Source organism: Mustelus asterias, chromosome 9 (genome assembly GCF_964213995.1).
Source record: "Mustelus asterias chromosome 9, sMusAst1.hap1.1, whole genome shotgun sequence".
NCBI classification, from domain to species: domain Eukaryota; kingdom Metazoa; phylum Chordata; class Chondrichthyes; order Carcharhiniformes; family Triakidae; genus Mustelus; species Mustelus asterias.
Window position 1 is genome coordinate 34738121 of NC_135809.1, and position 23716 is coordinate 34761836.

General features: G+C 43.5%; 2 protein-coding genes across 5 annotated transcripts in view; both read right to left on the reverse strand.

Moving 5' to 3' along the window:
- The window catches only part of LOC144498597 (uncharacterized), a 41999-nt gene extending 41236 nt beyond the window's left edge, over positions 1–763 (reverse strand). Inside the window, exon 1 of one of the 2 annotated variants that reach the window (XM_078219946.1) lies at positions 707–763. The gene's annotated coding sequence lies outside the window, so the exon portion shown is untranslated. Of the gene's footprint in view, positions 1–674 lie in introns of both variants that reach the window. The other variant, XM_078219944.1, reaches the window with a different exon arrangement.
- Positions 764–13124: 12361 nt separating this feature from the next.
- LOC144498599 (uncharacterized) lies at positions 13125–22830 on the reverse strand. 3 transcript variants are annotated; one of them, XM_078219951.1, is made up of 7 exons: positions 22575–22719; positions 22223–22338; positions 20259–20692; positions 17702–17809; positions 17111–17181; positions 16717–16995; positions 13125–14664 (listed from the first exon to the last, which is right to left on the reverse strand). In XM_078219951.1, exons 3-7 carry the CDS (start codon positions 20683–20685, stop codon positions 14632–14634), a joined length of 918 nt encoding a protein of 305 aa, XP_078076077.1. In that variant the 5' UTR covers positions 20686–20692; positions 22223–22338; positions 22575–22719; the 3' UTR covers positions 13125–14631. The 3 variants fall into 3 exon arrangements, with proteins under 3 accessions (XP_078076077.1, XP_078076073.1, XP_078076074.1); XM_078219947.1 differs by having other exon boundaries at positions 17702–17815; XM_078219948.1 differs by lacking the exon at positions 22223–22338 and having other exon boundaries at positions 17702–17815; positions 22575–22830.
- Between the last annotated feature and the right edge of the window lie 886 nt (positions 22831–23716).

The window sequence follows — 23716 nt, forward strand, 5'->3', positions numbered from 1 at the left end:
ATACTACGGCAACAAGAGCAGGTCAGAACTTGGGAATTCTGCTGCAAGTAACTCACCTGCTGACTCCCCAAGCACTGTCCACCATCCACAAGGCACAAGACAGAATGAAATACTCTCCACTTGCCTCAAGATGTTCCACACCAACCAATTAAAAGCAGCCCATTTAATTGACAACTCATCCATATTCACTCCCTCCAGCACTGATGCATTGTGGCAGCAGTGTTTACCATACACAGGATGCACTGCAGCAACCCATCAAGTCTTCTTTGATAGCGCCTTCCAAATCTACAACATCTATCACCTAGAACAACAAGGGCAGCAGATGCATGGGAACACTACCACCTGCGAGTTCCCCTCCAAGCCACATTGCACTCTGACTTGGAATTATCTCGCCATTCCTTCACTGTTTCTGGGTCAAAATCCTGGAATTTCAGAACAGCGCTGTGGGTGTACCTACACCGCATGAACTGCAACAATTCAAGAAGGCAATTCAAGGGAGATTAAGCCAATTAAGGTCACTACCTTCAAGGACAATTAAGGATGGGCAATAAATGTTGGCCTAACCAGCAATGCCCACATCCTGTGAAAGAATTAAAAAAGAGACAACCCTTTCAAGGTCATTCTGCTCTTTATCCCTCCCTTGACCTTTTAAACCCAATCCTCCAGTAGCTCACCCCTTTGCTGAGATCCCTTGCCATGGACCGACCTGGACTCCTTGGTGTTTGTGTTTTTCTTATCCTTTTGCTTATTTAGTAGATAAACATCCAAGGCCAACAATGCATAGAGGACTGGCGAACACAGAAATACGTCAGTTCATTTATGAAGGATCTGAGAAGTTATAGCAGTATTACACAGTTGGAATTTGTATACGCATGTCTGAGGGGCTACTTCCTCGAAGTCTGAGTCACATGATACATTGCATCATTTCCCCTCTAGTAATATATACAAAAAAATTAACAACACCCACTTAAAGGTGCACCACAACATCCCCCTTTTTCCCCAAGACATAACTCCCCCTTACGTGTAGCCATAACTATTTACAATACATGAAATGCTTATTTACTCATTACAGAGTTCTGAGTTAGGGAACTCCAGGACTCTATGGGGAGGCAATGGTGTAGTGGCATTGTCACTGGACAGTAAGCTAGAGATAAATATTTAAATTAACTGCTTTAAATATAAATAGCAGGCCTGAAGCCCGATTCAAATACTCCTGCTATTCACCCGCCTCCCCAGCAGGAACTGCAGTGAATGGGCTTTTGTACAGGTCCTTACAAGCGAGGACCTCACATGTTGGACCCTGAGGGTTAAAGAAGCACCACCAACCCCCTCACCAATGAGAAGCATCCTCCCACCCCCCCCCAACACGACGCAGACATGAGATTTTTCTGACCCAACCCTCCAAAAATGTCCCCTTTCCCCTCAGAACCCCCACTCAGCCCCCTCCTTCTCAGACCTCCCACTCAGCTTCCCTTTAGGCCACACACATTGGCTGTGCCAGCAGTGCACTGCCCCCTGGCACCTGTGTTTATTTTTATGGCCCTTCACGAATGCACCTCAAGTACCCCATTGCTTGTGACCACAATGTTGACAGGGTCTAAGCCTGATTGACAGCTTGTGGTCTCACTTCCTCTTTTGCAAACCTTAATCATTTGTAAGAAATCACAGGCTGTCAATCATGCTTTTGACCTTTCTCCTCCATCTTGAACCCCTCTTTCTTTTTAATATTCAATACATGTATTGCCTCAATGCGAAATACCCTCTCCTCCTCTCGCACCAGGCCATCTGTTGTTTGTTCTTAACGTTGCTACATTTTGTTGCAGTTTCTACGGCGTTAACACAGTCTCCCTCCTCTCAGTTCTGATGAAGTCTATGACTTGAAATATTAAGGGTAGGGGATGGCCTAGTGGTATTATCACTAGACTATTATTCCAGAAATCTCAGCTAATGTTCTGGGGACCCAGGTTCGAATCCCGCCACGGCAGATGGTGAAATTTGAATTCAATTCAGAAAATCTGGAATTAAGAATCTACTGATGACCATGCAACAATTGTTGGAAAAACCCACCTGGTTCACTAATGTCCTATTGGGAAGGAAATGTCATCCTTACCTGGTCTGGCCTATATGTGACTCCAGAGCCACAGCAATGTGGTTGACTCTCATCTGCCTTCCAAGGGCAACTAGGGATGGGCAATAAAGACTGGCCAGCCAGCCACGCCCATATCCCATGAATTAATTTTAAAAACTGTTTCTCTCCTGATAGATGCTGCCAGACCTGCTGAGTTTTTCCAGCTTCCTTTGTTCTTGGTTCAAATTCCAGCGTCCGCAGTATTTTGCTTATTTTAGGCTTGCAAAAATGTTGCCTGGACAGAATTTTAGTTATTAGAAAAGATTCGATACGTTGGGATTGTTTCATTTGGAATAGAAGAAGCTGAGGGGAGACTTAATTGAAGTGTATAAAATATTAGGGGTTTGGATAGAGTATATGATGATGCATATGGAATATATGGTGATGTGAGGTGATGCATTTTGGTAGATTGAACCAGGGCAGGACTTATTCAGTTAATGGTAGGGCGTTGGGGAGAGTTACAGAACAAAGAGATCTAGGGGTACATGTTCATAGCTCCTTGAAAGTGGAGTCACAGGTGGACAGAGTGGTGAAGAAGGTATTCGGCATGCTTGATTTCATTGGTCAGAACATTGAATACAGGAGTTGGGATGTCTTGTTAAATTTGTACAAGACATTGGTAAGGCCACACTTGGAATACTGTGTACGGTTCTGGTCACCCTATTATAGAAAGGATATTATTAAACTAGAAAGAGTGCAGAAAAGATTTACTAGGATGCTACCGGGACTTGATGGTTGGAGTTATAAGGAGAGGCTGGATAGACTGGGACTTTTTTCTTTGGAGCGTAGAAGGCTGAGGGGTGATCTTATAGAGGTCTATAAATAATGAGGGGCATAGATCAGTCAATATCTTTTCCCAAAGATAGGGGAGTCTAAAACTAGAGGGCATAGGTTTAAGGTGAGGGGGGAGAGATACAAAAGGGTCCAGAAGGGCAATTTTTTCACACAGAGGGTGGTGAGTGGCTGGAACAAGATGCCAGAGGTAGTAGTAGAGGCGGGTACAATTTTGTCTTTTAAAAAACATTTAGACAGTTACATGGGTAAGATGGGTATAGAGGGATATGGGCCATATGCGGACAATTGGGACTAGCTTCAGGGTTTATAAAAAAGGGCAGCATGGACAAGTTGGGCCGAAGGGCCTGTTTCCATGTTGTAAGCCTCTACGACTCTATATTGGGAAGCCCTCATCCCATTGGCTCAGGAGTCCATAATGAGGGGACATAGATTTAGGCTAAAATGGAGGAGGTTTAGAGGGGATTCTAGAGGGTCAACCAGAGGATTTTGGAGATCTGGAACTCACAGCCTGAAAGGAAGGTACAGACAGAAAGCCTCATAATGTTTAACCAGTATTTAGAAATGTGCTTGAAATGATGTAACCTACAAGGACACTGCTCAAGAGATAGAAAGTGAGATTAGGCTGGATGGCTACTTGCTGACCAACATGGACATGATGGGCCGAATAGCCTACCTGCATGCTGTAAATTTTTTTGATACCATAAAGGAACTTGAAGCTGGAACATTTAGCCATGCAGGGCGATATTGAGATTGGTATGGTTTGAAAGGAATGTGAAAAGAAGGATGATCTTTAGGCCTGAAGCACAGGCCACACAAAATAGCAATCGGAGTCCTATTTATGTCCTGAAAATTGAAAAGAAATAGTTCAGTGTTTGTGGGGAATAGTGAGTGTGAGGGATTCGCCAAGTCATGGATCAAGGTCACTTCTTTTAAAGGGAAGCAACCCTGAAATGTTGTGGCTCCAAGCATTCTTTCAGGTCCTTTCAAGTCAAAGGTTAGGATTTTCATGTAATCAAAGGCTTATTGTCTGAAACATGCAGTGCTTTGGACAGCCCCATGGTAGTATGATGTGCGGCTTGGAGGGTAACTTGTAGGTGGTGCTGTTTACATACATCTACTACCCTTGTCTTTCTAGGTGGTAGAGATTGCAGGTTTGGAAGGTGTTGGCAAAGGAGGCTTTGAGTCACTACGGTATATCTTCTACTGTGCAACAGTGGTGGAAGGAGTGAATATTTAAGGTTATGGATAAGATGCTAATCAAATGGGCTGCTTTGTCCTGGAAGGGGTCAAGCTTCTTTATTGTTGGTGCTGTACTTTAGTTTATTTATTAGGTCACAAGTAGGCTCAACAACAACAACCATCAGGGTGGTTAGGCAAATTATTCCATTTTGCGCCAGTTATTGCCTGAACATGAGAAGCGTTGAAAATCAATCCTCTTCTGTTTTAAACATCTTCTATTTGGAAGATCTTATTTGCTTCAGTTGACTTGTATTTATTCTGATCTATTTTGCCAGTTGGAGAGGGAGAGGTTTGGTATCCATTGCCACAAGGTTCTGGTGGTGTTTGATCCTGGGAGTTGCAGGTGTAGTGAAGTGGCTGGGAGAGGAGAGGGTGATGTTATCACCAGTTCCTGAAAGATTATGAAATTGTATCTCTGAGCACGGATCCATAATATGGTCAATTTCAGATGGTTGGGTGCCTATACAACCAGAGCAAATCAAAACCTTGCTCCTTCTGCCACATAGTCCATCTATAGTGATAATGTGTACCATAATGAAATGTTGAAATTACACAGCACCATATCAACTTATCTCTTGGCACTCTGGGTCATTGTGGTAGCTCCTTGCTTTAGTCCTGGTCAGAAGGTCAAGCCTTATTCCAGAATTTGAGCACTCAACGCGATCGGCCTACAGCTGTTCCTAATCAGAACATTTGCATGTTAATCTAGGCTGGAACAGCAGGGAGCGCTGCAATGACATTAATGCTCTTTTTTTAGCGACACATTAAACGGCGGTTCCAGTGATCTATTGTACCAATTCAGAGTTTTCACACAAAGCATTGCCCCCGGTAAATCAAGACAAACAAAAATTAAAACCGAGGAATTCTCTCGTTCCTGCTCACTGGACACAAAATTAATAAGGCCATTTTTAAAAATGTTCATTTCGAGAGAGTGACAGAATCGGAAGCTAAGTTAAAGTTCCAGAGAATCTTGGTTAGACCACAATTGGAGAGTGCTGTGAACAGTTCTGATCTTGACATTATGAATGGTCATAAAGGCATTGGAGAAGGTGCCGGAGGGGGGAACCCCCAAAATGTGCAGCATTAAATATAAGAAAGTCATTAACAAATCAAATTATTAAATTGGAAATTAAGGAGACACTTGCGTATCTAGAGTATGGTTACAAAGAGAAGTTGAAGGGGAGCCCTGAATTAAGAGACTGCTTAGTGCACTAGAAAGCTTTAGATTGGCTAAGAGGGAGTTGAAGAGCGAGCTTAGAAGGGCTAAAAGGGGACATGAGAAGACTTTGGCGGATAGGGTTAAAGAGAATCCTAAGGCATTCTATAGGTATGTCAAGAACAGAAGGTTGGTTAGGGCAAGTTTAGGGCCAGTTATAGATGGCAGAGGGAAGTTATGTGTGGAACCGGAGGAGATTGGTGAAGCATTGAACCAATATTTCTCTTCGGTGTTCACGCAAGGGGACATGAATATAGCTGAGGAGGACACTGGGTTGCAAGGGAGTAGAATAGACAGTATTACAGTTGATAAGGAGGATGTGCAGGATATTCTGGAGGGTCTGAAAATAGATAAATCCCCTGGTCCGGATGGGATTTATCCAAGGATTCTCTGGGAGGCAAGAGAAGTGATTGCAGAGCCTCTGGCTCTGATCTTCAGGTCGTCGTTGGCCTCTGGTATAGTACCAGAAGATTGGAGGTTAGCGAATGTTGTCCCATTGTTTAAGAAGGGGAACAGAGACTTCCCCGGGAATTATAGACCGGTGAGTCTCACTTCTGTTGTCGGCAAGATGTTGGAAAAAATTATAAGGGATAGGATTTATAGTTATTTGGAGAGTAATGAATTGATAGGTGATAGTCAGCATGGTTTTGTGGCAGGTAGGTCGTGCCTTACTAACCTTATTGAGTTTTTTGAGAAAGTGACCAAGGAGGTGGATGGGGGCAAGGCAGTGGACGTGGTATATATGGATTTTAGTAAGGCGTTTGATAAGGTTCACCATGGTAGGCTTCTGCAGAAAATGCAGATGTATGGGATTGGGGGTGATCTAGGAAATTGGATCAGGAATTGGCTAGCGGATAGGAAACAGAGGGTGGTGGTTGATAGTAAATATTCATCATGGAGTGCGGTTACAAGTGGTGTACCTCAGGGATCTGTTTTGGGGCCACTGCTGTTTGTAATATTTATTAATGATCTGGATGAGGGTATAGTTGGGTGGATTAGCAAATTTGCTGATGACACCAAAGTCGGTGGTGTGGTAGACAGTGAGGAAGGGTGTCGTAGTTTGCAGGAAGACAGTGAGGAAGGGTGTCGTAGTTTGCAGGAAGACTTAGACAGGTTGCAAAGTTGGGCCGAGAGGTGGCGGATGGAGTTTAATGCGGAGAAGTGTGAGGTAATTCACTTTGGTAGGAATAACAGATGTGTTGAGTATAGGGCTAACGGGAGGACTTTGAATAGTGTGGAGGAGCAGAGGGATCTAGGTGTATGTGTGCATAGATCCCTGAAAGTTGGGAATCAAGTAGATAAGGTTGTTAAGAAGGCATATGGTGTCTTGGCGTTTATTGGTAGGGGGATTGAATTTAGGAGTCGTAGCGTTATGTTGCAACTGTACACAACTCTGGTGCGGCCGCACTTGGAGTACTGTGTGCAGTTCTGGTCCCCACATTACAGGAAGGATGTGGAGGCTTTGGAGAGGGTGCAGAGGAGGTTTACCAGGATGTTGCCTGGTATGGAGGGGAGATCCTATGAGGAGAGGCTGAGGGATTTGGGATTGTTTTCGCTGGAAAGGCGGCGGCTAAGAGGGGATCTTATTGAAACATATAAGATGATTAGAGGTTTAGATAGGGTGGATAGTGATAGCCTTTTTCCTCTGATGGAGAAATCCAGCACGAGGGGGCATGGCTTTAAATTGAGGGGGGGTAGTTATAGAACCGATGTCAGGGGTAGGTTCTTTACCCAGAGGGTGGTGAGGGATTGGAATGCCCTGCCAGCATCAGTAGTAAATGCGCCTAGTTTGGGGGCGTTTAAGAGATCCGTAGATAGGTTCATGGACGAAAAGAAATTGGTTTAGGTTGGAGGGTCACAGTTTTTTTTTTTAACTGGTCGGTGCAACATCGTGGGCCGAAGGGCCTGTTCTGCGCTGTAATGTTCTATGTTCTATGCTTAAGGGAAAGTTAAATAAACATTTAAGAGAGAAAGGGATAAAAGGCTAGTGTTAGAGTTAAATGAAGATAAGTGGAACACGACAGCATTGTTGAGTCAGATTGAATGGACCTGTACCTGTGCTGCTCCTTCCCAGGTAATTCTACATAAATGTTGAGCTTGCTTTCTTCTTTCAGAAAGGGCAAAGATGCCATCTAGTGGCCACTATATATGTAGTGCAGCTTTTGTCTTGGTGAGGACCCAAAATCGAGAATTCAGCTTGATGGAACACACCGTCAGTTAGATCAGGTGCTAAACATTCTTGTTTTTAAACTTTATCACCAATGGTTAGTTTACAAAATTTTCATCCATGAACATATAAATGCTTAAATTTCTATTTATAATTATCTGACTTTAATTGCATTTATATAGCCTGTTAATTCAAATGTGATCTAAACATCCCTACCTTTCAGTACTGTGAAGGACAAGAAGCAAAGACATTAGGGAAACTGGCAGCTCTCGTCAATGGGCACAGCCTGCATCTGACAACTGGCCAGAGCTGGAAAGGGGGACGATGAAGGAAACACTTAACTGTCATCTGGCAGCATATCTAATTAATTTCATAGAAATTTCATAGAAACCCTACAGTAAAAAAGAGGCCATTCGGCCCATCGAGTCTGCACCAACCACAATCCCACCCAGGCCCTACCCCCACATCCCTACATATTTTACCCGCTAATCCACGCATCCCAGGACACGAAGGGGCAATTTTTTTTTAAGCATGGCCAATCAACCTAACCCGCACATCTTTGGACTGTGGGAGGAAACCGGAGCACCCGGAGGAAACCCACACAGACACGAGGAGAATGTGCAAACTCCACACAGACAGTGACCCAAGCCAGGAATCGAACCCAGGTCCCTGGAGCTGTGAAGCAGCAGTGCTAACCACTGTGCTACCGTGCCGCCCAGGCGTCCAGGCAGGCTTTTGGTGAGACCACAGGCAATATTTTCCAGCTGTGCTCACCCTGAAACTGGAAAATCCCGCCTGAGGTCAACACACCTTTCCATCGTCCGCCCCTCACCCGTTACGATTCCCATGGTGGGCGGAATAGGAAAATTCACCCCCATATCTGGATTACTGCATCCACTTATGGCCTCCACATTTAAGAAAGGACATACTTACACCGGAGGCAGTTAAGTGAAGGTTCATTAGATCAGTCCCTGGGATGATGGGGTTGTCCTATGATGAAAAACTGACTAAATTGGGTCTAGAATGCTATGGAATAAAAACAAATACTGGAAAATAACTGAGTCTGGCAGCATCTGTGGAGAGAGAAACAGAGTTGACGTTTTGAGTCCATATGACTTCAGATTTTGTCCCTGAATTATACTGTAAATGGCAGAACCCTGAGAAACATTAACATAGAGGGATCTGGGCATGCAGGTGCACAGTTCCCTAAAAGTGGCAACACTGGTCACCAAAGAGACCAAGGCAGCATATGGCACACTTGCCTTCATTGGCCGGGGCATTGAGTAAAAGCGTTGGAAAATCACGTTGCAGTTGTATAAAACCTTGGTTAGGCCAAGAACAAAGAAGAAAATTACAGCATCGGAACAGGCCCTTCGGCCCTCCAAGCCTGCACCAAACATGTTGCTCGGCTGAATTAAAACCTCCTCCCCTTCCGGGGACCATATCCTTCCATTCCCATCCTATACATGTATTTGTCAAGATGCTCCTTAAAACTCACTATCGTATCTGCTTCCCGTACCTCCCCCGGCATCGAGTTCCAGGCACCTACCACCCTGGGTAAAAGACTTGCCTCGTACATTTCCTTTAAACCTTGCCCCTCGCACCCTAAACCTATGTCCCCAGTAACTGTCTCTTCCATCCTGGGAAAAAGCTTCTGACTATCCACCCTGTCCATGCCTCTCATAACCTTGTAGACTTCTATCAGGTGGTCTCTCAACCTCCACCGTTCTAGTGAGAATAAACTAAATTTCTCCAAGCTCTCCTCATAGCTAATGCCCCCTATACCAGGCAACATCCTGGTAATTTTTTCTGTACCCTCTCCAAAGCCTCCACATCCTTCTGGTAGTGTGGTGACCAGAATTGAAGACTATATTCCAAGTGCAGCCTAAGGTTCTATAAAGCTGAAACATGACTTGCCAATTTTCAAACTCAATGCCCCAGCCAATTGAAGGCAAGCATGCCTTCTTGACTACCTTCTCCACCTGTGTTGTCAATTTGTGATCTGTGTACCTGTACACCCAGATCCCACTGCCTATCAATACTCTTAAGCGCTCTGCCATTTACTGTACATTTCTTCTCTGTATTAGACCTTCCAAAATGCATTACCTCACATTTGTCCAGATTAAACTCCATCTGCCATCTCTCCACCCAAGTCTCCAACCGATGTATATCCTACTGTATCCTCTGATGATCCTCTCATCGCTATCTGCAAATCCACAACCTTTGTGTTGTCCACAAACTTACTAATCAAACCAGTTACATTTTCCTCCAAATCATTTATATATATTACATTTTCCTCCAAATAATTTATATATATTACAAACAGCAAAGGTCCCAGCACTGATCCCTGAGGAATGCCACTTGTTACAGCCCTGCATTCAGAAACACAGCCTTCCACTGCTACCCTCTGTCTTCTATGACTGGGCCAGTTCAGTATCCACCTTGCTGGCTCACCTCTGATCCCGTGTGACTTCACCTTCTGCACTAGTCTGCCATGAGGGACTTTGTCAAAGGCTTTAGTGAAGTCCACGTAGACAACATCCACTGTCCTATCCTCAATCATCTTCATCACTTCCTCAAAAAACTCAATCAAGTTAGTGAGACACGACCTCCCCTTCACAAAACCATGTTGCCTCTCGCTAATACGTCCACTTATTTCCAAGTGGGAGTAAATCCTGTCATCTCGAAGAATCCTCTCCAATAATTTCCCTACCACTGATGTAAGGCTCACCGGCCTGTAATTACCTGGATTATTCTTGCTACCCTTCTTAAACAAAGGAACAACATTGGCTATTCTCCAATCCTCTGGGACCTCCCCTGTAGCCGGTGAGGATACAAAGAATTCTCTCAAGGCCCCAGCAATTTCCTCCCTTGCCTCTGTATTCTAGTGTACATCCCATCAGGCCCTGGGGACTTGTCTACCTTAATGTTTCTCAGGAACCCCAATACTTCCTCCTTTTTGATCTCAACACGACTCAAACTATCTACACACCCTTTCCCAGACTCATCATCCACCAAGTCCTTCTCTTTGGTGAATACTGACGTAAAGTACTCATTTAATACCTCGCCCATTTCCTCTGGCTCCATGCACAGATTACTTGAGTGGGCCAACCCTCTTGCTCTACGTATAAAAAGCTTTGGCATTTTCCTGAATCCTGCTGACCAATGACTTTGTGACCCCTTTTAGCCCTCCTTACTCGAGTTTCTTTCTACTTTTTGTATTCCACATTTGAAGCAGGTGTCCCCCCAGCCTCCTAGCCTTGACAAATGCTTCCTTTCTCTCTGATTAGGCTCACAATATCTCATTATCCAAGGTTCCCAAAACTTGCCATACTTATCCTTACAGGAATGTGCCGGTCCGGAATCCCTATCAACTGACATTTGAAAGCCTCCCACATGCCAGATATTGATTTGCCCTCAAACATCTGCCCCCAATCTACATTCTCCAGTTCCTGCCTAATATTGTTGTAATTAGCCTTTCCCCAATTTAGCACCTTAACTTGAGGACTACACTTATCTTTATCCATCAGTACCTACATTTGGAGTATTGCATGCAGTTCTGGTCACCACACTACTGGAAGGACATGGAAGCTTCAGAGAGAGAACAAAGGATGTTCACCAGGATGTTGCCTGGTCTCGAAGGTATTGGCTATGACGAGTGATCAAATGAACCAGGATTGTTTTCACTGGAAAGATGGAGGCTGAGGGGAGACCTGATAGAGGTCTACAAAATTATGAGGGGCACCAACAGGATGGATAGTCAGAGACTTTCTCCCAGGTTGGAAGTATCACTTACAAGGTGAGAGGGGGAAAGTTTAAGGGAGATGTGCGGGGGAAGTTTTTCCACGCAGAGTGGTGGGTGCCTGGAATGAGCTGCCAGAGAGTAGATACTGTCTACACTTCCCGCTGCCGCGGAAAAGCGGCCAGCATAATCAAAGACCCCACACACCCCAGACATGCTCTCTTCCACCCGGAAAAAGATACAAAAGTCTGAGGATACATACCAACCGACTCAAGAACAGCCTTTCCTGTTGTCAGACTTTTGACTAGACCTACCTCACATTAAGTTGATCTTTCTCTACACCCTATGACTGTAGCACTACATTCTGTGCACTCTCCTTTCCTTCGCTATGAATAGTATGCTTTGTCTGTATAGCTTGCAAGAAAATACTTTTCACTGTATCCCAATACATGAGACAATAAAAAAAAAAACAATCAAATGTGTGACATTTAATGTTGGCTCTTGCAAAATACATCATCCAGAGGTGACATTTAGGTTCCTCAGAATAACTATCCAAAAATTGGGATTTCTTCAAAGACAATAGCTGGATGGTTTAAGCTAACAATATTCAAATCAGAGCCCACTTCTCGCCCCAACTTGTCTTTCCTGCAGTCTGGTCACTGCCTCTCTCCCAATCACCACATCTCCGCTCACTGCCTTCCTCCCTGCCCCTTCCACTCAACGTCTGTCTCTGCCTGTCCCAAGCCCTTGTTCACAGCAAAGGGTTGAAGGGAGTGAGAGAGAGAGAGGGGGAAAGCAGTGAATAGAGAGTTATTAAACACATTAATAACCACATACTCAGCATATTGTGTACAGATAATGTGTTTATCTTTTACATACCAAGATAGATTTACTAAAACAATTGATTTACATGCTATCAGAAAGAACAGCATATGGAATTTTCCAAAAGAGGACATTAGTAGGTGACCAAATGCATAGTTCAAGAGATAGATTTTAATGAGTGCCTTGGAAAAAAAAGGTGGTTTGAGAGAATTCCAGAGTTTAGTTTCTAGAAAGCAGAATTCATGGTCATGGAATGAAGTAAGCAATGCAAAAGAGAGGCTAGAGATACTCATCAGATTAAGTAAAATTACATCCAATCCAAATGGATTTTTTACTGCTTCTAAAAAATTTACCACTGGTGTGTGGTCCTTAATTACACAAACTCAAGATTCATAATCTTGTTAGATATTTCATTAATTCATCTTTTAAATTGGCAATAATTGGCACTATTTTGGATTTCTTTTGTTTCGTGTCTGCATTTACATTCCACAACCTCCCCAGACAATTAAATTAGGCAAGATATCCCATTCTGTTACAACTAATACCTCCACCATTCACGCCCCTCACTGATCCCACTCCAACACTGTCCCCAGTCTCCATGGTGGGGATAATTAGACATATACAGACAACAAGTGTTCCAAATATTGGCCGTATTATTGCTAGACAATTAATCCAGAAATTCGGTTAATGTTCTGGGGACCAGGGTTCGAATCCCACCACAGTAGATGGTGGAATTGGAATTCATTTTTTTTAAAACTGGAATTAAAGAATCTACTGATGACCGTGAAACCATTGTCGGAAAAACCCATCTGGTTCACTAATGTTCTTTAGGGAAGGAAATCTGCCGTCCTTACCTGGTCTGGCCTACATGTGACTCCAGAGCCACAATGTGGTTGGCTCTCAACTGCCCTCTGAACAAGGGATGGACAATAAATGCTGGCCAGCCAGCGGCACCCATTTCCCACAAAACAAACAAAAAGATTCCACATGGGAATGAAGACAGGTACAAGTAACGAAATGATCACAAGAGCTTTATTTAACAAAATTAAAGGAGATGAAATACAACATTTTGCAAGCTTTGGTGTTCAAAAATTTTGGCAAATAAATTAAGATAATTGGAGTGTGAAGGGCCATCTTCCAATGGGTTGTCCTTCATTCCCAAAGGTGTGGGGAATTTGAACTCAGCTGAGATGGTGGTCAGGCATATGGTAGCGAGGGGTCCAGATGACTTTAACAGTTGGATTTCAATTACTACCCCATTTCCACAACAGAAAAGACTGGGAGAACTCACTCGTCATCAGGGACCCACAGAAGGAGAAATAAACTTACACCAGGGAGCTTTTTTCTCCATGATCAGTCACACAATGAACCTGCTTCAGCCTGGTCAGCAAGCTGTAATGGTTTCTTCGCTCAGGCCCATGTGCTTTGGGTACCCTGATATTAAGACGACTTTACACAAGTACATGGACAGAATTTAATTTTAATGGCACAGGTCCGGGTGGCAGACCTGGAAGTGGGTAATGCCACCAGTCGTACACAATTGGCAAAGGGCCCAGCCAACCAAATGGTAGAAATGGGCAGGAAGCTAGAAATTCTGGCTTCAGGTGGTAGCACCATTTTAAAAATGGCTCCCAGACCTCTCTGCAGAACGAATGAAATTCCTGGATCACTACAAGACCTGTTGAGGGGGCCAACTTTATGGACAGCTTTCCTAATTTCTGTTGCGGCATTAGTGTCAGTGGCACCCAGTCCTTCCTTCATCTGCTCCACTCCTCCTCGATTCAGAGGTCCAGGAGGATTGGAGTCCCACGTCTGTTTTCACCCCCTTTACTGGCTGATGCTCTTGCATGAGACGTCCTTTGGTGGGTCCCATGTTTTCTTGATCCACTTAGCAGCATTTACCCCAATGAGAAACAACTAAATCTGGAGGCTGTCCTTCAGTTTTGTGATTGCAATGGCCACCTCTTCCCTTTCAGCCAGGTTTCCACTCCAATTGTAAGGTAATTATACAATGGGTGACCTTCCGTTTGGAACACAAGGTCTTGCCTGTATTTTCCCACATTTGAATGCTTGGGGATTTGATCGTGGTCCCCAAGTGTCACATTTAATTCACAGAGTACCATTAAGTTCCAGGCACATGAGACAAATATCTCCATCCAGCACAACTAGCTTCTCACCACATCCAAAATGTATCATTGCCTCTCTGTCACCAACATAATGCAGCCCAAAGTTCCTGGCACAGGACTTCTGAAACTGCACCTCACACCATTTAATGCACTTCCCCCCTTCCCAAAAATAAATTATATGCAGCATTTTCATAGACCATTTTCTTTAGAATTGTTGGTGGAATAAGTCAGTTTGTGAAATTCCGGTTAGTTTTCCCCACTGTCACAGCCCCATAGATGATTTGGTTCAGAGGTCCATGATCACTATCACAACGTGAGCTAACTTGAGAAACAAGTCTGGTGCAGTGCAAGGTATCATCATTTTGGAAAGTATTTATACAATCTAGCATCTTGCAATCAGTCGATGTGTTCCTCCTCCAATAACTTTGCCTGGGAGGGGTGGGTGGGGGGAGAAGAAAGAAAAATAGAATGGTTAATTAGGATCCAATACAAAAACAGCTCTGAAATATTAATATAGGGGAATAAAGGAGAGAAAAGGAATTGAATTGATGGGTCGGTTGTGGCATGATGCACATTATGTAGACCATACCTATGCCTGGGGAAGATAGTCTATAGATGCCAAAGAGGAAAAACCCAAGGCAATGACATTTTTCAACAGAAAAGTGAACGTGCATATTTTGCTCATTACACTACCTTCCATATTTGCACATCCAGAACCATTAAAATAACAGCAGAGAATTTTTATCTAATTTTCATTAAAAGTGAGATTTTGCCATGCAAATGATACAGGGAGGGATTATTGAAAAGAACCATTCATAAAAAGAGTGTCCATTAACTCTGCAGATTTATGTAGTTCTAAGCGGTTGTTCCTGCTCTTTGCATGGTCAACTTCTACAACAACTGTCCTGGCATAGAGGGTTAGCAATATTATATCTATATTCTTTGCATAGGAGCTCTGATGCAGGTACAGCAGACAGTAAAGGCAGCAAATGGTACACTGACCTTCATGGAGAAAGGATTCGAGTATAGGAATGGGGATGTTTTACTGCAATTGTATAGTGTGTTGGTGAGACTACACCTGGAGTAGTGTGCGCAGTTTTGGTGCTAGATTCAAATGCCAGAAATTTCTATCCATCTCCTTTGAAAGGATCTGAGGGGGGAGGTAATTATCTAATAACAGGATGGCTTCTGCAGAAAGAATTTAAACAGTATACTTGAAGCCTGTAAATATGTTGCTGCTTTCCACACTCAGAATCATAGAAACCCTACAGTGCAGAAGGAGGCCATTCGGCCCATCGAGTCTGCACCGACCACAATCCCACCCAGGCCCTACCCCCACATATTTACCCACTAATCCCACTAACCTACGAATCTCAGGGGCAATTTTTAACCTGGCCAATCAACCTAACCCGCACATCTTTAGACTGTGGGAGGAAACCGGAGCACCCGGAGGAAACCCACGCAGACATGAGGAGAATGTGCAAACTCCACACAGACAGTGACCTGAGCCGGGAATCGAACCCAGGACCCTAGAGCTGTGAAGCAGCAGTGCTAACCACTGTGCTACCGTGCCACCCCACTCCTGCTCTAGGAATCCCTAATTTACGTCAGATACCAGTTGCTATCCTGTACTTTAGTCGAGTGAGTAATCTGTGTATCAATATCAATTCAGGGCTCAGTCTGATATTCTCTTCCTCACTGAGTATTCACACGTGCGCTAATCGTACGACTGGTTTATGGAAAATAGGGCACTGTATGGTAGACTGACAAGTTGCACTACAAATTGACATTAAATATGGGACTGTGTTTTTAACCCAAGTTTTTTGCACTCTCCATTAATCACTGCTCGATATTAGCAACAGAAAGTGAATTTGTAGCCTTACAAAATGCCAAGGAAAACTATTGACAGTATACTATTTTTAATGTAGCACAGTGATAAGAAAGTGACTGTAAGCCATCTTTGTAGATTCTAAGGGGTGGGGAATGGAAATAACTCTGGTATTTGGAAATTACCTTTAATAAAAAGAAACATTACAAACTAATTCACAAGGGACCAACTTGAAATAGATCTAGAATAATGACTATTAGCTGAAATAGAGTATGGAGGAAGTGACTGAAAAGCCAGGTCTGGGTGGAAAGGCATTGAGCACCCCAGAGTGGGGGGGGGGGGGGGGGGGGGGGGGGGGAGGAGGGAGTCAGACACTGCAGTAGGTCAAATTACTCAGTAATTAGTTTTGATGCAGGGCTTATTGCAGACTGTAGAAATGGGGTGAAAGAAGGTCATGGAGATATCTGTACAGTAGAATGAGAAAATCTCAGGTTTCCAAAATGACAAAGGTGATCAAAGACAATGTGATCTATTTAATGGTGATTCATTGACAAAAACAAAAGGGGTTTATACCAGCTAGTCACTAGACTATAGACATGACTTGGTGCTTATGCATCAAGGAAAAACAGGATGAGATTTGTTGCATGACTTACCCAGCCTCCTTTCTGCGTAACCCAGGTGGTGCAATTTTCCTGCAGGTACTTTGCTCCAAAACCCATAATTTGAGCCATTGGGTGATGACTAACTGCCGCAAACCTAGTGGTTGCATGTACGACAAAAGCAATCCTCAACTTTCTCGCTGTTTCACTCTCCTCGTCAGAATTCATTTTTGTAGGCAAGGCTACTTCCAGAACAGAATCCATAACTTGTTTAAAAATTGTAAGTGATGGTTTTTCACCAAGTAGCCTGGTAATGTTGGAGTCCTTTTTAATCTAGTTCAACAGAAGAAAGAAAGGAAGTCATTTATGCAAGCAGGGGGCAAGAGAAAATAAATCTGTCTAATCGTGGACATTCACAACATCACAAGAAGAATTTAAATCAAATTACTTCTTCTTCTATAGTGTCTCCTTGAGTGGTCAAGATTGCAATAATCTGGTCCAAGGCTCTCTGTTCATCTTCTGTAAAAGAAATCCATTTATTCCTCAGTGGAAAAACAACAATGGGGGAAATTTTCTGCTCTCGTTTCCCAAAACAGTTTACGCCAGTGGGATTTCCCGTTCTGAATGTCCCCGTCTCCTCCCCTCCAATGGTGCAATGGGAATCCCCCATTAGATTCCCATTCACATCAGCATGCCATGAATCAGGACAAGTCCCTCACACTGCATCTGGCAAGCAGAACCCACTGGAGGCACACAGGAGAGTACAGCCCTCAGCAGGGGAAGAGGGTTCTGCCCAGGCATGCCCCTGGCATATCCATGGAGAAGGGTTCTATTTTTTATTTTAAAGAATGGAGTCACTGGTGGGGGCAGGTTCTGCTCCTTAATTGCGTTTTTTCCCCCCAATTCTTTCAATGTGGAGGAGAAAGGTGTCCTTGGGCCCAGCACTCCCATGCCACTTTTCCTGCCCACTGTGCCACTCTGCAAAAAGAAAATTCCATCCAAAACTTTTGAAAGATCTTTAATCTTGCCAACTACTTACCAGTAGCATCAACTTCCAAACTGCAAGAATGAGTCATCTCAAAGGTAGCCTTTAAAGGTAGCCCAATAATTTTCTGCAACATTTCAGCAACCTCATTAACAGAAGGCTCTGGCTCTGGAATAAGAGTTACAAATTAAAGTTGCAAGTCAGATGCCTTCAAATTGGTTTTATTAATTAAGAATTCTAAACTGTTGATTTTACAGTATTGCATCAAGTCTTTCAGGAATGGCCCAACACTTCATAGAGAATTATATTGAAATGCAGTTCCTGTTCTATTACTGGTAAATTGCAGCCATTTGGTGCATATATGGAATTGGCTTGAACTTTTTTTTTGGATTCAAAAGATAGACACTGAAATTTATCTTTCTTTGGGTGGACATGCTGCTTCTGTCTGCAAAGGACAGGGCCCCGTGTGCAGCTTCTAGCATTTTGTGTAGTTGTGAAATCAGCTAAATACAGATAGATACTAAAAATGTCTCCTTCTGTAATTCACGCTCTGCTAATCCACAAGGCCAACCAAATCAGCCCGATTTCATCCAACTTAGTTTCATTCTCCATGGCAACACCTTGACCAGCCTGGTTTGAATTTGAACAAAAGCTTGGCAGCTTACTGTTCCCTGCTGCATTCCCCATGGCAACATCTCTAGCAAATCAGCACTCATTTCTCATGCAGTATAAATTGTTCTCCCTTTACTACTGGTACTCTTGCAAATTGTCCTGATGGGCACAAGACAAAAAGCTTCAACAGCATGTTGCTTTTTTCAGCAATGTCTTGATTTCTTTGTTGAGGACATCCCAAAAATTGAAAATGATATTACATTGTGTAATTATTTTTTTATTGACAGTTAATGAACTGTCTTTTCAGGCTAATAGTTTTACATCATAAAACCCAGCCAGCTTTGAAGCACATAGGCACAAGCAGTCCTGTATATACACACACACAAAAGGAAAGAACACGGAACTGTTGTTTCAAGTCCTAAAACATCTCGGCAAGAGAAAGTAATGAGTGAATTGTCACTAAAGATGGTGGTAGATTGCAATTCCTGTGTATCAAAGAACAACAAAGAACAAAGAACAGTACAGCACAGGAAACAGGCCCTTCGGCCCTCCAAGCCTGTGCCGCTCCTTGGTCTAACTAGACCAATCGTTTGTATCCCTCCATTCCCAGGCTGCTCATGTGACTATCCAGGTAAGTCTTAAACGATGTCAGCGTGCCTGCCTCCACCACCCTACTTGGCAGCGCATTCCAGGCCCCCACCACCCACTGTGTAAAAAACGTCCCTCTGATGTCTGAGTTATACTTCGCCCCTCTCAGCTTGAGCCCGTGACCTGGTATCTGACCTGGAAGTTCCTTAAAACACTAGCAAAAAAAAAAAGTGTTATCATCAAATCCTGTGACAAGTTTATTGCTTCCCTTCCTCACCTCATGTGGCTGCTCATAACCTAACCTTCAAGGATGTAGTTAAGTGGTGACTATTCAGTAGGAGCAGTTAGGGTGGTTATGAAGCTACTTCATTGTGGGAAATGTCCAGGTCCAACCTGGGGGTTCTTGACAACCCCCCATAGAGATTGCTATCCTGATGGGATATGACCTTTCTGAAGAGAGCCTTGACCAATTTTCCCCTCACTAACTCAGGAATGTTTAGGCAAATATACTGCTCCTAGCTGAGGTTAACTCAGTATGGACAAAATTTCTCTAACTCTTTTGCTGCATAGTTGGACCGGTCATAAGGGAGTCTATATGGGAAAGAAAGTATCTTTCCTACTCTGAACACAGTGTCCACATCAAATGCTCCCAATTGATGTGCAGCATGGTTGAATACAGAGCATTGCTCCCTCAGTTTTGTCCCGTTAATATGCTTTCAATCTGTTTGAGGCTCAAAGAGTGATGTGCCCAATTTTCTCATGGTGGCACAGTGGTTAGCACTGCTGCCTCACTGAACTCAGGTCCTTGGGTTCCTGTCTGTGTGGAGTTTGCACATTCTCCTCGTGTCTGCGTGGGTTTCTTCTGGGTGCCCCGGTTTCCTCCCACAGTCCAAAAGGTGTGTGGGTTAGGTTGATTGACCATGCTAAATTAACCCAGGGGGATTAGCAGGGTAATTATGAAGGGTTACGGGAACAGGGCCTGGGTGGGATTGTGATTGGTGCAGACTCAATGGGCTGAATGGCCTCCTTTGCAGTGGAGGGATTCTATGATTCCAGCCAAGATATGAGTAGCTTTGAGCTGACGTAATTAAAACTAGTTGGGGACTGCCTTAATTTACCATACAAAGTTGCTGCACGTCATCCCAATAACTAAGCCATATGGATCAAAAATGTTATATTTGTGAAATGTGTGGAGTTAGCCAACATCAGCGGGCAGAAGGAAGGGTGTGCTATCCTTGACTAAGGGGTGGGGAAAATAACAATGGTCCCACTCCTATTCATCCAGCAACCCTAGATGATGCTCTGTTAACACTGATGTTCTATATGCTCAACTTGGGTTCAAAGGATTATGCTTGCCTGCCTCTCTCCTCCTTTAAAGAAATTACTTACTATCATGCATCAAAATGCTTACCACATTCTGCTTCTGGGCCAGCAACTTTATATGAAGATTTGAAAGACCCATCCTCTTCATCCATTCCTTCAAAAGGAGTATTGGATTTTTCTGATTCTCCTCGTAGACATGGAATTCTTTTCCATATAGATTTCTTCTTGCCTTTGGATTTCCGAGCACGACTTCTCTCTTTTCCAGCAGATTCAGTTTTGTCCGTTTGCCTTAGTTCAACTTTTGCTTGTTCATTTGAACCAACATTGTGTGCTGCACCCTCACTGCTCCCTTCAGCTGAAGCCTTGTCTGGTTTCCCTTTTCCAGCTTTAGGTGCTATATCTATTGGCAAAGTCTTTTTTGCATAGGCCATCAATATTCTAAACTCAAAGCTGTTGTCATCTGTGGAACTGGAGTCCATCATGGAATTCCTCTCTTCCGTATCAGATGGACCCATATTTTACCTAAAAAAGATATTCAGGATGATTAAATACATTTATTATCCCTGATAGGAAAGAAAATCAGTGGTTATCATGTACAGAGATAGAAACACATTGGGAGTAACAATTATTTAACCTGTGGCAACACACCATCAGTTAACCCCTATAGCTTCCTCAAGTCCAAATGGCCCGAATGATTCCGACTTCTCACTATAAACGTAACAGTTTAAATTAATAGAACTACAAATGCATCACAGCTGGCTTCAAATGGTCTTAATCACCCGTAAATACACAAAGTGTGTCTACAGGTCGAGTATCCTTTATCCATAAATCCAAAAACCAAACATATCCAAAAACCACCCTTTAGCATGGGAAGTCTAGTTTGTTCCTCTGCATTACTCACAATAAGCGGCCGCGGTGGAAGAATCACTCCAGATCAGTCTTTGGTTCAAGCTGCTTTATTGTAAGATTTTCTCAGTGCTACTAACTTACAAGAAGCACTGCCCCTAAAGTGTTCCAACCGTCTCTTATTTATAGTACAATCAATGTCACATGTTTAACTAGCAATTCCCTAAGGTAATCACCACACGTGTGATTAGTAGCACATTGCACTGTTTACCTTGGGGGTTTTTTGTGGTGAGTGTATCAAAAAGGAAAACTTATAACATCTTGTATTTATTACTCAGCAACACATCTTATTCTGTTTACTCACCTATGCTGTTGTAATGAGAGTTTATATGCAGTATCCAAAAATTTAAATGATCTGAAATCCAAAATACAATTGGTTTTGGATAAAGGATATTTGACCTATATATGTAGGGCTTACAATTGGGTACTAGGCCTGTAACTGCCTTCTGACAATGCTTCGTACATCTCAAATGCCTGGCAGTGTCAGGTTTTCCAGTTCTTCTCCTTTTGTTCCACTTTCATTTCCTTGTTCTTCCTCCACCCATTTGGGATTCCCATTTCACCAAGCTCCCAAGTTTGGGGCTACCGGGAGGCCACTAGGATCAGGCATAGAGCTCATAAGGAACTCTGATCATTTGACCAGTTTACACCTTCCATACAATCAAACACTCAAAACAATTTACCTTGCTTTCAGACAAAAGGACAGTTAGCTTTCACCCCAGCATTAAAAACATGAGACAAGATTTCATCATTTATAGAAAATAAATGACTTCGTAAAACAGATTTGGCATCTGGGCTCATCAAGCCCCCTTGTGAATCAGCCTATTAAATTGCTGTGTACAGAATATTGATGTAAAGTAGTAATTGAAAAAAAGATAGGTGAACAACGATTAGATTACCTGAAAACCTTCACAGCGGAGTGAAAACCTTACCCCTTCAGAATTAAAAAAAGGTAACAATTGACTGCTAATGAAGTTTCAACACAGAGTATATTGAACTTTTAAAAAATGTACGAGTTTTACGATAAAATCATAAACAAGGGTTTTAAAACAAAGTTCTAATGGAGAACAGGACGACTTTGTTATTGTAAGGAGCTAACCAAAGAGAAACAGAAAGCATCATTGCGAAAATTCCCGGAGAACTTACAGCAAGTGCGACCACCGCAACTTCTGACCAGGGCCGTGTTAATTTGAGGGCACGATGTGGAAATTGATCTTGGAAACTAAATTTAACACCCGGAACTGAACTGGAGAGAGCCTGACCTATGAGGAAAGGACTGGGCTGTTATATTTTGATAACTCAGCAATTTCCCTCGCAGTGAGAAACATATATGCTTATCAGTTTCTGACAACACCTCATCGCTTTGAGTCACTCCAAACTCAGGCTGTTAACCAACTGGAAATATCCAGAGAAATGTCCCTTCCTTTGCATAAGTCACCTGATTTACAATCAGAGGGGTGAACATCAATTCAGGAAATCCCTTCCGTTAAAAAAGTACCTGTATACAGTAGAGTACGTGACTGTAACTTGTTTCCGTGTACTTGTCCGTAAAGGGCAAATGTAAAGGCTATGCCCAGAATTTGTTGACAAGGTAAACGTCCCCAAAAACAGTCAGGTCTGTGCAGGTGGCCACAGTGAATGACTATTGCTAGCCAGGACCTCAGGAGTTAAGGGCTCGAGTAACAAACGCGCAATTAGCCACAGAAATCGACACAGGGGACAATCAGCAGAGCTCGTGACTTCTGGTCACGTTCAAGAGTTGTGTAACCATTGGATCCCAAACGCATGCAATGACTCAGCTGAATACTGAGAAACATCCTGTGTGAACTGGAGGAGAGCACAGTTTGTTTGCAAGGGAAACCCTCAGGTTTTGTAACAGATGAGCAATTCTCCTCATCCAGAAGGGCACTCCCCCAGATGCACGCCCGACGTCTCTGCGCCACTGCACGCTGCCCTCGAAGCTGCTGCAGGGGAGAAGAGATGGTCGCACACCTCCTTGTGAAATGTATGAGGGTCTGGAGAGAGATGTAGTGGTATTTGTCCAGTTTCATCCTGAGTAGCTATGTAACGCAGGACTCTTGTGCTCTACGGGCCATTTCCAGGAACTTGCACCAAGACAAATATTAACTGCTGTTGGAAGGTCATCAACTCGGTGAAAGATACTCTTTGGTCTGCCCGAAACTTGTTGATCTTCCAGCGCAAAGAGTTGTCCTTACCCGAATGTTGGAGACTGGCACATTCCAAGGACCAGGACAACGTGCTGAGGAACACACTCAAGCTTGGGGCAGCTGCCACCAAGGTGCCATGGGGAAAGGCCACTGTGTAAAGCCTTTCAGCCACTGAGGGGCTAGTAACTGGGTAAAACCCCTTGGACTGGGTATAACTCTCATTGTGTGTAACTTCATTGAAGCACCACAGAGTGCAACATGACCAATGTATATCGTACCTGCTTAGCAATAACCTGCTCATTGAAACTCAGTGTGGATTGCACCAGGGTCACTCAGCTTCTGACCTCGTTATAGCTTTGGTTCGAGCATGGACACAAGAGATGAACAACAGAGGTGAGGTGAGGTGACAGTCTCTGCCCTTGACATCAAGGCCACAACTGACTGAGTGTGGCATCATGGAGTTCTAGCAAAA

Excerpts from the sequence above, each read along its gene's own strand:
- LOC144498599 (XM_078219948.1), bottom strand. The coding sequence starts at position 20,685 with ATGGGTCCATCTGATACGGAAGAGAGGAATTCCATGATGGACTCCAGT. Across the intron at positions 17,816-20,258 it reads TGGCCCAGAAGCAGAATGTG|AGCCAGAGCCTTCTGTTAAT; the intron begins GTAAGCATTTTG and ends CTCTTATTCCAG. Across the intron at positions 14,665-16,716 it reads TTACGCAGAAAGGAGGCTGG|GCAAAGTTATTGGAGGAGGA; the intron begins GTAAGTCATGCA and ends CACCCCTCCCAG.